At 39.8% G+C, this 15,535-nt stretch overlaps 1 protein-coding gene across 2 annotated transcripts in view; it reads right to left on the bottom strand.

The window, feature by feature from the left end:
• gch2 (GTP cyclohydrolase 2) overlaps positions 1-15,535 on the bottom strand; it is a 53,272-nt gene that overhangs the window by 14,695 nt on the left and 23,042 nt on the right. For both annotated transcript variants that reach the window (XM_073050694.1, XM_073050693.1), the window contains exons 3-5: positions 14,961-15,016; positions 9,902-9,933; positions 9,101-9,185 (exon numbers count right to left, since the gene is read on the bottom strand). In XM_073050694.1, coding sequence (XP_072906795.1) covers positions 9,101-9,185; positions 9,902-9,933; positions 14,961-15,016 — 173 coding nt within the window. The remainder of the gene's footprint in view (positions 1-9,100; positions 9,186-9,901; positions 9,934-14,960; positions 15,017-15,535) is intronic.

Below are 15,535 nucleotides of genomic sequence, written 5' to 3' on the forward strand. Positions count from 1 at the left end.
GTTAAAAGGCCATGCAGAATACTTATCTTTATTATCCAGAAACAGAGCAAGGAAGTTTTGGTGCAAACATGTGAAACATTTAGGCCACAGGTAAAATACTATTTTCAATAGGAAAGATGTGGTTGCACTGGGGAGGGTGCAGAGGATATTCACCAAGATGTTGCCTGCCATGGAGTAGTTTCATTATGAGCAGAGATAAGATAACATCGGGTTTCTTTCCTTCGAATGGAGAGGACTGAAGGGAGTCTTGATGAGGTGTATAAAAAATCATGAAGGACATAGTTACCCCTGCAACTGTCCTAGCAGGGGAGACAATAACTAGAGAGTGTAGGCTTAAGGCAATACTTGAATATTCAAAGGTAGTTTCAGCAAGATATTTTTCACCTGGTGGACTAATGTTGGTTTTGTGTAAAAGGTGATTGGTAGTCAGCATAGACTTGGAGGGGCCAAAGGGTCTGTTTGTGCTGTGTGACACTATAATACTAAACGATGAAAGAACTGCTCACAAAGGCAATGCAGACAGGTGCTCTCACAACTTAAGAAATATTTAGCAAATACTTGAAATAATGTGGATAGAAGACAATATACTGAAAGTGGCATAGTATTACAGATAAGTATAGTACATGATGGTCAGCACAGACACAATGGGCCAAAGAACCTTCTTGTTTCTATGTGACATAACTCTACTTATAATTCTCACACTTCCAACCTAACCCTGCTGCAAAGACCTGCCTTCCCAGAGACTGCATGGAATTACTTAAAGACCAATGTCAACATGCAGTCAAAACACAACATTAGAGTTTACACCTTTTATAGGACAGCATGAAATACACAGAGATAACAAACAATTGGCAGATCTGGGTCTCTGCCATTACAAGGCAAGGGAGATGAACAACATTGCCAGCTTGCATCTGTATTGCAATTTCATTTGGAAGTGGAATCTTCTCCTATCCCACTATTTCCAGTGACACTCTGGGATTAGTGTCTGTGAACCAATGCCTAACATGATCACCTTTTGAAGAGCATGTCAGGCATAAATAGCATCATGTGTCTTTGAAGGTTATCTTAAAAGAATGCACATAGAAGGTCTGGGGTAAAATTCAAAGGAGATGGTACCTTTATAGCAATAGCTCCAATATTTATTTTCCAAATGCAGCCAATTTATCTGTTGTAATAATATGAAAGCATAATACTGTCTATTGCCCCATTCCTATTTAAAGGATGCCTTTAACTAATAATGTTGCAGCTTGCTAACTGAAAGCAAGTAGTTCTTGCATCTGACCTTCCTGTAGGTCAATGAATCTTGGTGCCCACCAATGGAGCAGTGATACTCTGAAGTGAAACCTTTGAAAATAAATACCATAAATTACTATATTTTGATGCTAATTGTTATTGTTCAGTTATTTGTTCATGTTTTTATTATTAAAATTGAGATCTACAGTACTTATACAGTTTAAGTGTCTCCTGAAATATTTTTTAAAAGTTCCAAAAAAATCCACTTACAGCCATTGGAGGCTGCTGACGAACTCTCAAAGACTGATAGGGACTTACAAGGTTGAGGCCTCGGGCTGTGCTGCCCTCAAAACCCATCCATAACTGAGTAGAGAATCAATTTGTAATTCTTGATAAATTAAGTGCAGATGGCAAAGATGAGTCTTGAGAGTGTACTGGGTCCAGAAGCACCCACACTGCATTAGTGGTTGCCGTTGAAGAAATCGGTTGGCTACCAATGAAATTATTTTCCTTTTAATGAATAAAAATGTAGCTGCTATTCTAACAAACCAATGCCACTGCTAGTGACCTAGCTTGGGTTGTTAACCATGTATGACATGCCCTCTGATCAATCCAATAATAATGCCCCAAAAATCAAAGAACTCTATTTGATCCTTTATTAGTAACTAGCAAAACAAATGATCTTGAAGCAATTCAATTAGGTGTAATTGTGGTCAACAAAAGATGTGACATACAGTGCACCCCAAAACCAAACTAAACTGCCCAGAACAAAGCACAAATACATAATTTATTCCCTCACTTTTACCACAACCCCACCCATGTGACTATTTGCCATAATTACCATCATAAATGTGTATCATAGAATATCAGGCAGATAGAAAAACAGATGCACGGCTCGTATATCCCAGCTTCCTAATTATTATCGTATAATAATTACAATTACATGCATCTGGAGACATGAAACCTTAACATTCACACAAATGTCCTCTTTCTGGTAAGCAGTCTATCCTGGATTGTGATCTTCTCCTGGCAAATGAATTGCTGCCGAAGATCAAAGTTCAAAACTGAAATCCTGTTACTGTCAGCTCTGTTTGAGCATAGACTCTTCCACCACCATGGTCTCCTTTCAGTGGTCCATTAATAGTCCAATCCAGCATGGTTCTGATAGTGTAGGGTCCATCATTAACACTGCAAATCACTTTCAATGGCTCAAATGCTTTAGGCATATTCAGCAGCTTGATTTCTGAATCAATTTCTAGCAAATGAATATGCCTCAGGTGAGACCATTCCTGAAGATCCCTTTGAGGAGGAATATTCCCTTTGTGGACAGGAATGCTTTCCTGCATAAAGATGTTAGTCAGTTCACAATAGTTTGTACTACCTAAGCCAGCTACTTCCAATCCTGAAATGAAGTAGCTACTCACAACCTTCTCTTGACCCATGGTGCGCAAGAGAACACGTGTTCTTTTTGGAGGAGCAACAACTTATATTCCGTCTGGGTAGCCTCTAACCTGATGGCACTAACATCGATTCCTCGCACTTCCGGTAAAGCCTCCACCCCTTAACATTCCCCATTCCCATCTCCCTCTCTCTCCTTGCCTGCCTAACACCTCCCTCTGGTGGTCCTCCCCGTTCTTTCTTCCATGGTCGTCTGTCCTCTCCTAGCTCTGTATCTCTTTCACCAATCTACCACCGCGCTCTTTACTTCACCCCTCCAGTTTCACCTATCCCCTTGTGGTTCTTCCTCCCCCAACTTCCTTACTCTGACTGCTCATCTTTTTTCCAATCCTGATGAAGGGTCTTAGCCCAAAACGTCAACTGTTCCATAGATGCTGCCTGGCCTGCTGAGTTCCTCTAGCATTTTGTGTGTGTTGTTTGGATTTCCAGCAACTGCAGGTTTTCTCTTGCTCGTGTTCTTTTTCCTGTCAGTCTGAGCTTCTTCATGAGGCTCACTGTACAGAACACTGCAGTGACTAGTGGGGTACCACGAGGCTCAGTGCTGGGACTCCAGTTGTTTACAATATATATTAATGATTTAGACGAGGGAATTAAATGCAGCATCTCCAAGTTTGCGGATGACACGAAGCTGGGCGGCAGTGTTAGCTGTGAGGAGGATGCTAAGAGGATGCAGGGTGACTTGGATAGGTTGGTGAGTGGGCAAATTCATGGTAGATGCAACTTAATGTGGATAAATGTGAGGTTATCCACTTTGGTGGCAAGAACAGGAAAACAGATTATTATCTGAATGGTGGCCGATTAGGAAAAGGGGAGGTACAACGAGACTTGGGTGTCATTGTACACCAGTCACTGAAAGTGGGCATGCAGGTACAGCAGATGAATGGTATGTTGGCATTCATAGCAAGAGGATTCGAGTACAGGAGCAGGGAAGTTCTACTGCAGTTGTACAAGGCCTTGGTGAGACCACACCTGGAACATTGTGTGCAGTTTTGGTCCCCTAATCTGAGGAAAGACATTCTTGCCATAGAGGGAGTACAAAGAAGGTTCACCAGATTGATTCCTGGGATGGCAGGACTTTCATATGAAGAAAGACTGGATCAACTAGGCTTATACTCGCTGGAATTTAGAAGATTGAGGGGGGATCTAATTGAAACGTATAATATTCTAAAGGGATTGGACAGGCTAGATGTAGGAAGATTGTTCCCGATGTTGGAGAAGTCCAGAATGAGGGGTCACAGTTTAAGGATAAAGGGAAAGCCTTTTAGGACCAAGATGAGGAAAAACTTCTTCACACAGAGAGTGGTGAATCTGTGGAATTCTCTGCCACAGGAAACAGTTCAGGCCAGTTCATTGGCTATATTTAAGAGCGAGTTAGATATGGCCCTTGTGGCTAAAGGGATCAGGGGTATGGAGAGAAAGCAGGTACAGGGTTCTGAGTTGGATGATCAGCCATGATCATACTGAATGGTGGTGCAGGCTCGAAGGGCCGAATGATAGATAGATAGATAGATAGATACTTTATTCATCCCCATGGGGAAATTCAACTTTTTTTCCAATGTCCCATACACTTGTTGTAGCAAAACTAATTACATACAATACTTAACTCAGTAAAAAATATGATATGCATCTAAATCACTATCTCAAAAAGCATTAATAATAGCTTTTAAAAAGTTCTTAAGTCCTGGCGGTAGAATTGTAAAGCCTAATGGCATTGGGGAGTATTGACCTCTTCATCCTGTCTGAGGAGCATTGCATCGATAGTAACCTGTCGCTGAAACTGCTTCTCTGTCTCTGGATGGTGCTATGTAGAGGATGTTCAGAGTTATCCATAATTGACCGTAGCCTACTCAGCGCCCTTCGCTCAGCTACCGATGTTAAACCCTCCGGTACTTTGCCCACGACAGAGCCCGCCTTCCTTATCAGCTTATTAAGACGTGAGGCATCCCTCTTCTTAATGCTTCCTCCCCAACACGCCACCACAAAGAAGAGGGCGCTCTCCACAACTGACCTATAGAACATCTTCAGCATCTCACTACAGACATTGAATGACGCCAACCTTCTTAGGAAGTACAGTCGACTCTGTGCCTTCCTGCACAAGGCATCTGTGTTGGCAGTCCAGTCTAGCTTCTCGTCTAACTGTACTCCTGCACCTATTTTCTATGTTTCTATGTACTTCCTTGGTCTGGGAAAGCATATGTAAGCACCGTCTTGTTACTCTTGGACTTCAGCTGAACTGGAATTATAGAGAGTTTACAATCATGATCACCAGCCCTGGTAAGGCCATTAGTTACCAGGACATTACAAACACAGTGTGTGTAACAATCGTTACTTGTCTTTCGATAAAATCAATGTTAGTGGAAGTAACCTTACCATTGCAATTTTCCTGCAGTTCACAGACAACCGTTCTCCATTTATCCCGAAGCATATAGGGCCGTGTTGCCTTTAAGATATTTGTTTAGTATATTTTCGCTTTAGTAATTCGTTTGTAATTATTTTTTAATTAAAGCTAAGGTTGTTTAAAGTAAATTCGTTGTCTGTGATGTATCACGGCATGCGATGATGTCACACCCGGTTTCGCTGCATCTTGTGGGAAAATACCGGTTTGGAGAAACGGGAAGGAGGGGGTTGTGTGTGCAGGATCAGCGCGAGAAAAGTTCTTTCTACGCACTAGAAACATCAGAGAAGCAACGCCGTAAGTTCATAAGATAATCGATATGTTGAAGTAAAAATGTTAACGCTGATTCTGTTAAAAGTAATGATGGTTGATAAAGTTTATGTTCTTTATTATTTAAAGAGTTGCGGATAGTTTGTGTTGATGTATTTAAAGCCAGTCCATGGCGTAGGTAGATTTTGACTGTATGTTGCACTTTAATGTAATATAGTTGTTGTAGTTTTACTTTTGCAAGTATTTATGATATAAATGTGATGCCAAGAAGGAAATACTGTATATATTTTGTATTGTTTCATCAACAGTTTTCACCATACGTTAATGTGAAAGAGTGAACAGTAAACGGTTAATCTTACTGAGACCACGCCTCATTGACTCGGTTTATACTGTGTGTTTAGTTCAGAGGTTTTTTTACACCTGTGCGAGAACACTACAAGGGCAATTTCAATAGTACAACCATCATATTAGCAGGCATGTCCATCTCACACATGTCCTGCATTTCTTTCATGGCATTGCAAAGACCTCTAAGAAAAAGACTGGTCTTGAAGAGCTTTCATGTCTTCGGACTTGATATGCAGCCAAAAAAGAGCCTTTTCCACGTAGGCTGCAGCAATTTTGTACTCATCACGAAAATGTTCCTGTGGTAAAGCTTAAACATAGAAACATAGAAAACATACAACACAATACAAGCCCTTCGGCCCACAAAGCTGTGCCGAACATGTCCCTACCTTAGAACTACCTAGGTTTTATCCATAGTCCTCTATTTTTCTAAGCTCCATGTAGCCATCCAGGAGTCTCTTAAAAAACTCTATCATTTCCGCCTCCACCACTGCTGCTGGCAGCCCATTCCATGCACTCACCACTCTCTGCGTAAAAAACGTATCTCTGACATCTCCTCTGTACCTACTTCCAAGTACCTTAAAACTGTGCCCTTTCATGCTAACCATTTCAGCCCTGGGAAAAAGCCTCTGACTATCCACACTATCAATGCTTCACATCATCTTATACACCTCTATCAGGTCACCTCTCATCCTCTGTCGCTCCAAGGAGAAAAGGCCGAGTTCACTCAACCTATTCTCATAAGGCATGCTCCCCATTCCAGGCAACATCCTTGGGCTTTTCAATAATCTTGCTCCAATCCGGCTTGCTGGCAGCATTTGACAAGATCTTTGGGGTAACCTCTGGTGAACTGTTTGAGAAAAATAGAGACAGTTGCCGTAGTCATCAGTCATTCCTTTAATGATCTTCTTGAAAGCCCTCATAAATGAATGACACTGCAATGGATCACCATTAAAGATTTGAATCTGTCTTTTAGGCAGAGGTGCAATGCATTGTTGTTTCATTCCAAAGCTTGTTATTTCCTTTTGCGTCCTTATGGCCTCCAGTGCACTAGTTAGATTTTTATCACCTGAAACACAACTGTCACTACACTGTAAATTAATGTTCTCAGAAGCACCTTGTGCTATTGGGTATGACATAGGTTCAGAGTGCCTCCTTGGTGCAGGTTGAGAGTGAACACCAAATCCCTGGGGTCCAAGCTTGTGCCTCAGACATTTGAGGAACAAATGTATCCACATTTCCATTGAGTATATTGGATTTTCTCTGTGCCATGTCAACATCAGAGCTCTCACCATAGAACTATCCTGCTGGAGCACATTTAGCACCCACAGCACTTGAAGCCTTCAGGGCTTTCACTTTGGCCATCTTGTCTGCAATTTTTTTTCCTGCATTTTAAGCTGCTCCATCTTTCTTCATATCTGTTCTTCCATCTGCTCCTCTTGTTCAAACAATGCACGCTTATCCCTCAACATTTGTTGTCTCGCGCATAACTCAGTTAAATCACCCTCTGTTCCAATGTATGCTAGGAGGTATCAGATGCACGGGATGCTCTGCTATCAAAATAAGACTTCCTGCATGCACATTAGATGCACTGTCTTCAAGGTGTACCTCATCCCGAAAATCATCGGCTTTATATGTGGTCAAAACATGCCCTGTGGCTTTATAAATACTTTCTCTTTTAGTCCTGATTCCAAGGTCACTGCTTCCAGCTTGGCTCTTGTTGTTTTCCAAGCATGCAAACCAGACAAAGCAATGGCATTTAATTCTGATGTTAGCAATTGAAATACTTTGGCATTTCAACAGAACCAAGTGCCAAAATCTAAGGCGAACACCACACTATAGAGCTTACAGTAAGCAATGACCATTCCAAACTGTGTTCCACCCAAAGCACACAGCAGGAATCATTACTTATCACATGCTGCGCTCTAATTTTGCCAACACATCGGAATTGCATAGACTATTTTCTAAATGGAGAAAAAGTTTAAAAATCTGAGGTGCAAAGGGTCGTGGGAGTCCTTGTGCATGATTCTCTAAAGGTTCATTTGCAGATTGAGGTGGTGTTGAGGAAGGCAAATGTGATGTAAGCATTCATTTTTAGGGCACTGGAATTTAAAAGCAAGGATGTAATGTTGAGGCTTTATAAGGCATTAGTGAGGCCTCACTTGGAGCAATGTGAACCCCTTACCTAAGAAAGAATGTGCTGACATTGGAGAGAGTTTAAAGGAGGTTCAAATGGTTCTGGGAATGAAAGGCTAATCATATGAGTAGCATTTGATGGCTCTGGGCCTGTGCACTCCAGAGATTAGAAGAACAGGGAGGGTGGGGGTGGGGGAGAAAATCTCTCTGAAACCTATCGAATGTTGAAAGGCCACAATTTAGTGAACGTGGAGATGTTTCCTATGGTGGGGGAGTCTAAGACCACAGCCTCAGAATAGAGGGACAGTCATTTAGAATGGAGATGAGGAATTTCTTTAGTGAGAGGGTGATGGATCTGTGGAATTCTTTGCCACAGGCGGCTGTGGAGGCCAATTCATTGGGTATATTTAAGGCAGAGGTTGATAGGTTCTTGATTAGACAGGGCATTAAGGGATAGGGGGTGAAGGCAGGAGACTGGGTCAGAGAGGGAAATGGATCAGCCATGATGAAATGGCAGAGAAGACTCAATGAGCCAAGTCATCTAATTCTGCTCCTATATCTTATGGTCGTATGGGATGCTGATGTTCATTTGGTGTGTCTGTCGAAATCTTTTGTTGACAGAATGCAGCAGCAATTCTAAAACCAATGTCGCTGCTAGCTACCTGGGTTGTTATCTTTGTATGACATGCCCTCTGATCAATCCAATAATACTGTTCCAGAAGTCAAAGAACTGTATTAATAAGAGTGTCAATATTTGCAAAGCTTTTGGTTTGTTTATCTTGCTCTGAGATAGGATTAAAGACAAGTTATGCTGCTGAGCAACATCTTCACAAAGATTTTTCAAATCTTCCAAATGAGATTGCACTTGCAAGATATTTTGCTCTTCTTGTACCAGGAAGCTTCTAATTAATGGTATTAAATCATTAATCTTCTTAATTTTATTATAATACTTTTGAACATTATCAATTCTAGTCACCAGAGCTTTCCCAGTAAGTTTAATTTCTCACTTCCTCCAGCAATTTGACCTTCAACATTGCACTGTTCAGCCTCTGCTCTGTATTACCATAATAAACAGGCAACACAGAACACAATGCAAATAGAAAACAGATGCATGGCTCCTACAAAACGCATTCAACGCTTGTAAGCTACTTTAGAAAATTTTGCAAACATCAAAATAATTTACTTTTTCAGTATACAACTCTGGCACCTCATAAAAGCAGGGTCACCATACAACGATATATGTGCCTAAATTAAAGGAGTGCTTACGTGGCTTCTATTACAACAGCTACTCCAGCTGGTTTCAAAGCCTCTGTGATGGCTACAGCAATTTGCTTGGTCAACCGTTCTTGAACTACAATGAACAAATGTAGGAAAAGTTGTCAGTGCTCACCTCCAACACAACGATTTTTTAAAAATCATTAATAAACAGACTTATACATTTTGAATAGCTAAAGAATGAGTTAACTCATTTAGAACTACTAATACAAGGGAAGATTTGAGTTGGATATTGAAACCACATCAAAATTACTCTAAACGTCTGTCATAAAGGCATTTATACATTTAAATCATGTGGATGACCAGAGATCAAAAGGAAAATATTCTCTGGTTCACTATGTATAAATGTATCATAATCATAGCAAACTTGTAAGCATTGTATTTAAGGACATATTTGATGTATACTATTTGGAAGAAGGGAATAGAAACACAGAGAATGCATGTGAAAATTTGTTAACAAATTAGATTTGTTAGGATATTCAAGCTAAATTCTTGAATTGTCAACACATCTGTTCCTAATTGGCTGGTATACCTGGCATTACCAAATGAATACGTGAAACCATCAGGAAGGGATGTGTACTAGATAAATGATTGTTGACCCATGTCAAAAATTTAAAAGGTTTCCCTCTCCCCAACCTGAATGTTGCAAATAGGGTATGACTCCTGGCAATTTAAGCTGAAATTTATTATACTGATATGTTATGTCATGGATTTGAGAAGGAATTAAAGTCAATAATTTATGATAATTAGTAAAAGCACATTGAGGAAACAAAAAAAAAGTGAACTGAATACCTTGAAGTCTTCTACTGTAGATTTCAACAATTCTGTTAAGAAAAAAAGTATCCTCTTGTTACATTCTAGCATGGTGGATTACTACTAAGTGCAAGTGTAAAATAACCAAACTTCAGAAGCCATATTTCAGAGGGTTCACTGATAAAAACTGTATAGTTGTAAAAATTAAAATAAATGCTTATTTTAAAATTTGCAATATTAAAATAGGTTTTTCATCTTCAATCTCTCTCTAATGCAGTCAGAGGTTCTCATCTGCTTCAATAAGACAGCAGTCCTACCAATTGTCAAGAAGTGCAAGGTCAGCTGTCTCAATGAACATCAATCATTTGCACTCACATCTGCTATGATTTGAGAGGTTGGTCATAGCCAGAATTAACTCCTACCTAAACAAGGACCTGAACCTGCTGAAATTTGCCTACTGCCACAATAGATCTACAGCAGATGCAATCTCATCCTTTAGTCACCTGGACAACAGTAATATCTACGTCAGGCTGCTGTTACAGCTCAGCGTTCAATACAATCATCCTCTTGGTACTAATCAACATGATTGTATCAATATGTTGGGCCCAGGATATGAGAGGCCTGGATGGGTAGATGGTCGGACTGGAAATAGATAGGATGGAAATGTCAAATGTTAGATTGAAATTTAAGCTCAGGGGAAAATTCAAAGAATATTTGAGTCAAGTTTCTAAGAGACACAATGGTAGGTTCCTGGAATACACTGCTAGGAAAATTGTTGAAGTAATTGTAACAGCTGTATTTAAGAGGCATCTAAAGGGGCACATGAACAGGCAGGGAATGGAGGGATGGAGACCATGTGCAGGCAGATGGGATTAATCAATTGGCATTGTGGTTGACATAGATATCACAAGCTGAAGGGCATGTTTCTGTGTTGTACTTATCCATGTTCTATTATAACAACATTAACAGTACAATGTATCAAAAAACATTTTTAAAGGGAGTGATGAGTCACTGGAATGTGCTGCCAGTGCTGGTGGCAGAGGCAGATATGTTAGGGGCATTTAAGAGACTCTTCGATAGTCTCATGGATGACAGAACTAAATCAAAGGGAAGCATTGGATTGATGTTAGAGTAGATTTAAAGGTCAGCACCACATCATTGGCTGAAGGGCCTATACTATTGTTCAATGTTCATCAATGACCTAATTAAAGGATTCCATGCAGAGACTTATTTTTGACAATTCATTTATATGCTTCCTTCAAAATGTTGCAATCCAAAAATCAATTCAAATCATCATGCAGCACTGAGAAACCATGTCAGTTTGTCCATCTGAACCTGAGATACACGGGATTCCTGTGCAAATCTAGAATATGTTTCAGGTGAAAATTGGTGGAGATTACAATTGACTCAAAAGGTGAAAAAGGAAAATTAAAATAGAATGGAATCATATTTTCCTCACATTGAAATATTGAAGAATTATTAATGAGGGAACATTAGTAATTGATTGTGACAATAATTATTTGACACCTTGGCTACATTTAGAATTGCTGCCTAATGATCAGTAAGACTGAATTGCAAGGTTCAGAAGGTCCTGGGCATAACCTGTAGATTTGATAGCTTTTAGTTAAATGTTTTTGAGCGAAGAAACAATGAATATCAAATTCAGCTCTCTTCGGGCACAGAGACATTCCAAGTTGGCTTGAGGTTAGCCACTGGCATCTGGCTGTACATATTTGTACAGTAACAGTGGTCCAGAAAAATGAGCAAATCATTTATATTCAGGTCACTTCCAAATTTGCCAGATGATTTGCCATCTGCTATCAATTTCACTTGAATAATTAAAAAGAGCAAGCTTTCATATGCTACATAACCTTTTGGATTTGAGTTCTAAATTGCTATGAACTCCCAATGAGAGACAAGAGAGAATGTTAGAAAGAAGTGCATCTATTGTCTTTTTATTAAATAGACACTTGCATTCAATTTAGCACTAAATTACCTCATTTTTCTCCTACCTCAGTGTTAATTGCTAATTGATAAGACACCTATAGGCACTCTCACCAAATTACATTTATTAATTGTTTCAGGTTAACAAGACAACAGGAAATTAAGGTGAAATACATTGAACAGAATTAACTGAAACACAACTCTTTGTTCATCACTGCAACATGAAAATTTTTATCTAAAATGCTAAAGACAAAACATTTGTGATGATCACTTGTCACCTAAACAGAAAAGATCCAAGCTCCTATAAATGAGGGAATTTGTTGAATGTATACGAGAGGCTTTTTAGAGCAGCTTGTGCTTGAGCCTGCTGAAGGAAAGGCTATCTTAGACAGGGTGTTGTTTAATAACCCAGATCTAATTAGGGAGCATAATGTAAAGGAATCCTTAGGAGGCTGTAATCATAACATGATTGAATTCATACTGCAATCTGAGGGGGAGAAGCATGACTCACATGTGTCAGTATTGCAATGGAATAAAGGGAATTACAGGGGTATGAGAAGGGAGCTTGCCCATGTGTATTGGAGGAGGATACTGGCAGGGATGATGACAGAGCAGAGATGGCTGAAGTATCTGGGAATAGTTCAAAGGTGCAGGATAGATATGTCCCACAGAGGAAGAAGTTCTCAAATGGCAGGGGTAGGCAACAGTGGCTGACAAAGGACGTTAGGGACTGGGTAAAAGCCAAGGAAAGGCATATAAGGTAGCAAAAGTGAGTGGGAAGTTGGATGACTGGGAAGATTAAAATCCAAAAAAAGGCAGCAAAAAAAGTTATAAAATGGAAAAAGATTAAATACGAGGGCAGACTAGCCAATAATATCAAACAGGATACCAAAGGTTTTTTTCAGTTATATAAAGAGTAAAAGTGAGGTGAGAGTTGATAATGGACTACTGGAAAATGATGCTGGTGAGGTAGTGATGGAGGACAAAGAAATATCAGATGAACTTAATAGGTACTTTACAAGACCATAAACATTGGAGTAGAATTAGGCCATTCAGCCCATCAGGCCTGCTCTGCCATTCAATCACAACTGATCCCGCTCAGCCCCATACACCTGCCTTCTCATCATATCCTTTGATGCCCTGATTGATCAAGAAACTATCAACTTTCGCCTTACATATATTTATGGACTTGGCCTCCACTGCAGTCTGTGGCAGAGCATTCCACAGATTTACTACTGTCTGGCTAAAAAAAAAATCATCCTTACCTCTGTGCTAAAGGGTCGGCCCTCAATTTTGAGGCTGTGCCTCTAATTCTGGATACTCCCACCATAGGAAACATACTCTCCACATCCATCTTATCTAGTCCTTTCAACATTCAGTAGGTTTCAATGAGATCCCCCCGCATTCTGCTAAATTCAGCTTTAGTACAGGCCTAAAGCTGCTAAACGCACCTCATATGTTAACCCTGTCATTCCCGGAATCATCCTCATGAACCTCCTCCAGACTCTCTCCAATGACAACGCATCCTTTATGAGATATGGGACCCAAAACTGCTGACAATACTCCAAGTGTGGCCTGGCTAGTATCTTATAAAGGCTCAGTATTATGTCCTTGCTTTTATATTCTATTCCCCTTGACATAAATGTCAACATTGCATTTGCCTTCCTTACCACAGATTCAACCTGTAAGTTAACCTTCTGGGAGTCTTGCACAAGGACTCAACTCCCTCTGCACCTCTGGTGGTTGAACCTTCTCCCATTTAGACAATAGTCTCCACTATTGTTCCTTTTACCAAAATGCATTATCATACATTTCCCAACACTGTATTCCATTTGCCACGTTTTTGCCCTTTCTTTCAATTGGTCCAAGTCCTGCAGTAATCATTTTGCTTCCTCAGCACTACCTACCCCTCCACCTATCTTTGTATCATCCACAAACTTTGCTGCAAAGCCATCAATTCCATTATCTAAGACGCTGACAAACAGTGTGATAAGTAGTGGTCCCAATACTGACCCCTGAAGAATACCACTAGTCACTGGCAGCCAACCAGAAAAGGCCCCTTTTATTCCCACTCATTGTCTCCTGCCAGTCAGCCATTCCGTTATCCATGCCAGTATCTTTCCTGTAACGCCATAAGATTTTATCTTAAAAGGACTAGATAGGGTGGATGTGGAGAGGATGTTTCCTCTGATGGGGGTATCCAGAACTGGTGGCCACAGCCTCGACATTCAGAACAGTGGCAAGGAGGAATTTTTTGAATGGCCTATTTCTGCTCCCGTCTTATGGTCTAAACCAAACTACTGTCAGAATTGGTCTGACAGTTGTGGAAGGAGGATGCTGGGGACTGGGCAAGAGCAAAGAGTGGAAGTAGCTGGTTCTCCTAACTTTACCTAATTTCATCCTTTATGTCAGTTAGTTTGCTGCAGAAATGGCAGAGGAAAATGACTAATTACTTTACTTTGTTCCAACACAATCTTGGTTCAGAGAGTAATTTCTAATCATAAAGGTCGTTTCCATAATCTTACTACTTAATATATCACTCTTCCCCATGAGCCAAATCCTGTTTAACCTCATTTAACAAGATTCAGCATTTTTCGAATATTGATGCAATTCCAGACAATGGAGAACAAAAAAAAAATTAAACCAGCAAGCCACCTAGATGCTCCACCCTTAGAGATAAAAATGGCAGATTAAAAAAATTTAGCACCACTTTCCTTCATTAATCACTTGTCCTTCAATTTTTTAAATATTCAAAAAGCTAACAATTGTTGAAGTACCAAATTCATAGCAAATTGGAGCAAATCAAGTAGAAAAAGAAACAGAGCAATAAACTACAGGGTTTGGCAGGTATCACAGAGACTTTAACTGGATTATTGGGTTAATTTTCATCTTTCCATTGCCAGAGGAATCACCTCAAACACTGGTGAATGTAGAGGCCTCTGTAATGATACAAGGGCTCAAGTTTCAATCACTATGCATCTGCCTTGTACTGTATTTGTAATTTGGTGTTCTGTTTTAATTAAATAGGATTTGTCATAAACATTATTTCAAACCTTCTGTTAGATTTTCCATAATTTTCTTGTGCACAAAGGATAAACTAAGGCAATAAAAAGCTTAAGCTTAATGTGAGAAATTTGATTTACGGTTTACCTACCTTGCTAGTTTGCTTAGTCCAACCACCTTTTTATTTGGTAGGTAACCTATGTGTACCTGCAAGTGAGAAGTAAATAAGAATAGGAAAAAAGTCTCACATTGCTTTGCCCTCAATTAATTTAAAATGGTATTATATTCTTGCTGTAGCAAGGCTGATAAAAGCTTTTCCATTGGCTGAAAGAGTGATACAAAATGACAACACTGCAAGAAAAGGCAAAATATTACTGTGACTAGTAATTGGTGATGAGATATAAAAGGCAGATATGAATACAGACAATGGCATCAAAGATTACGGGGAGAAGGCCAGAGAGTGGGGCTGAGGAGGAGAAAATGGATCTGTCATGATTGAATGGTGGAACAGACTCGATGGGCCAAATGGCCTAATTCTGCTCCTATGTCTTATGGTCTTATAACACAAGCACATAAAAATGAAAATACTGCTGATGCTCAAAAACTAATTAAAATAGATAATTCTGGAAATACTCAGAACAGGAAGGTTATGTAGCAATTGGAAGTGAGGAGCATTCCAATTCAATAATTCATGATACAGCTGGTTAAATAATAGATCTATGGCAT

The sequence above is a fragment of the Hemitrygon akajei genome, chromosome 7 (assembly GCF_048418815.1).
Source record: "Hemitrygon akajei chromosome 7, sHemAka1.3, whole genome shotgun sequence".
In the NCBI taxonomy this organism is placed as follows: Eukaryota; Metazoa; Chordata; class Chondrichthyes; order Myliobatiformes; family Dasyatidae; genus Hemitrygon; species Hemitrygon akajei.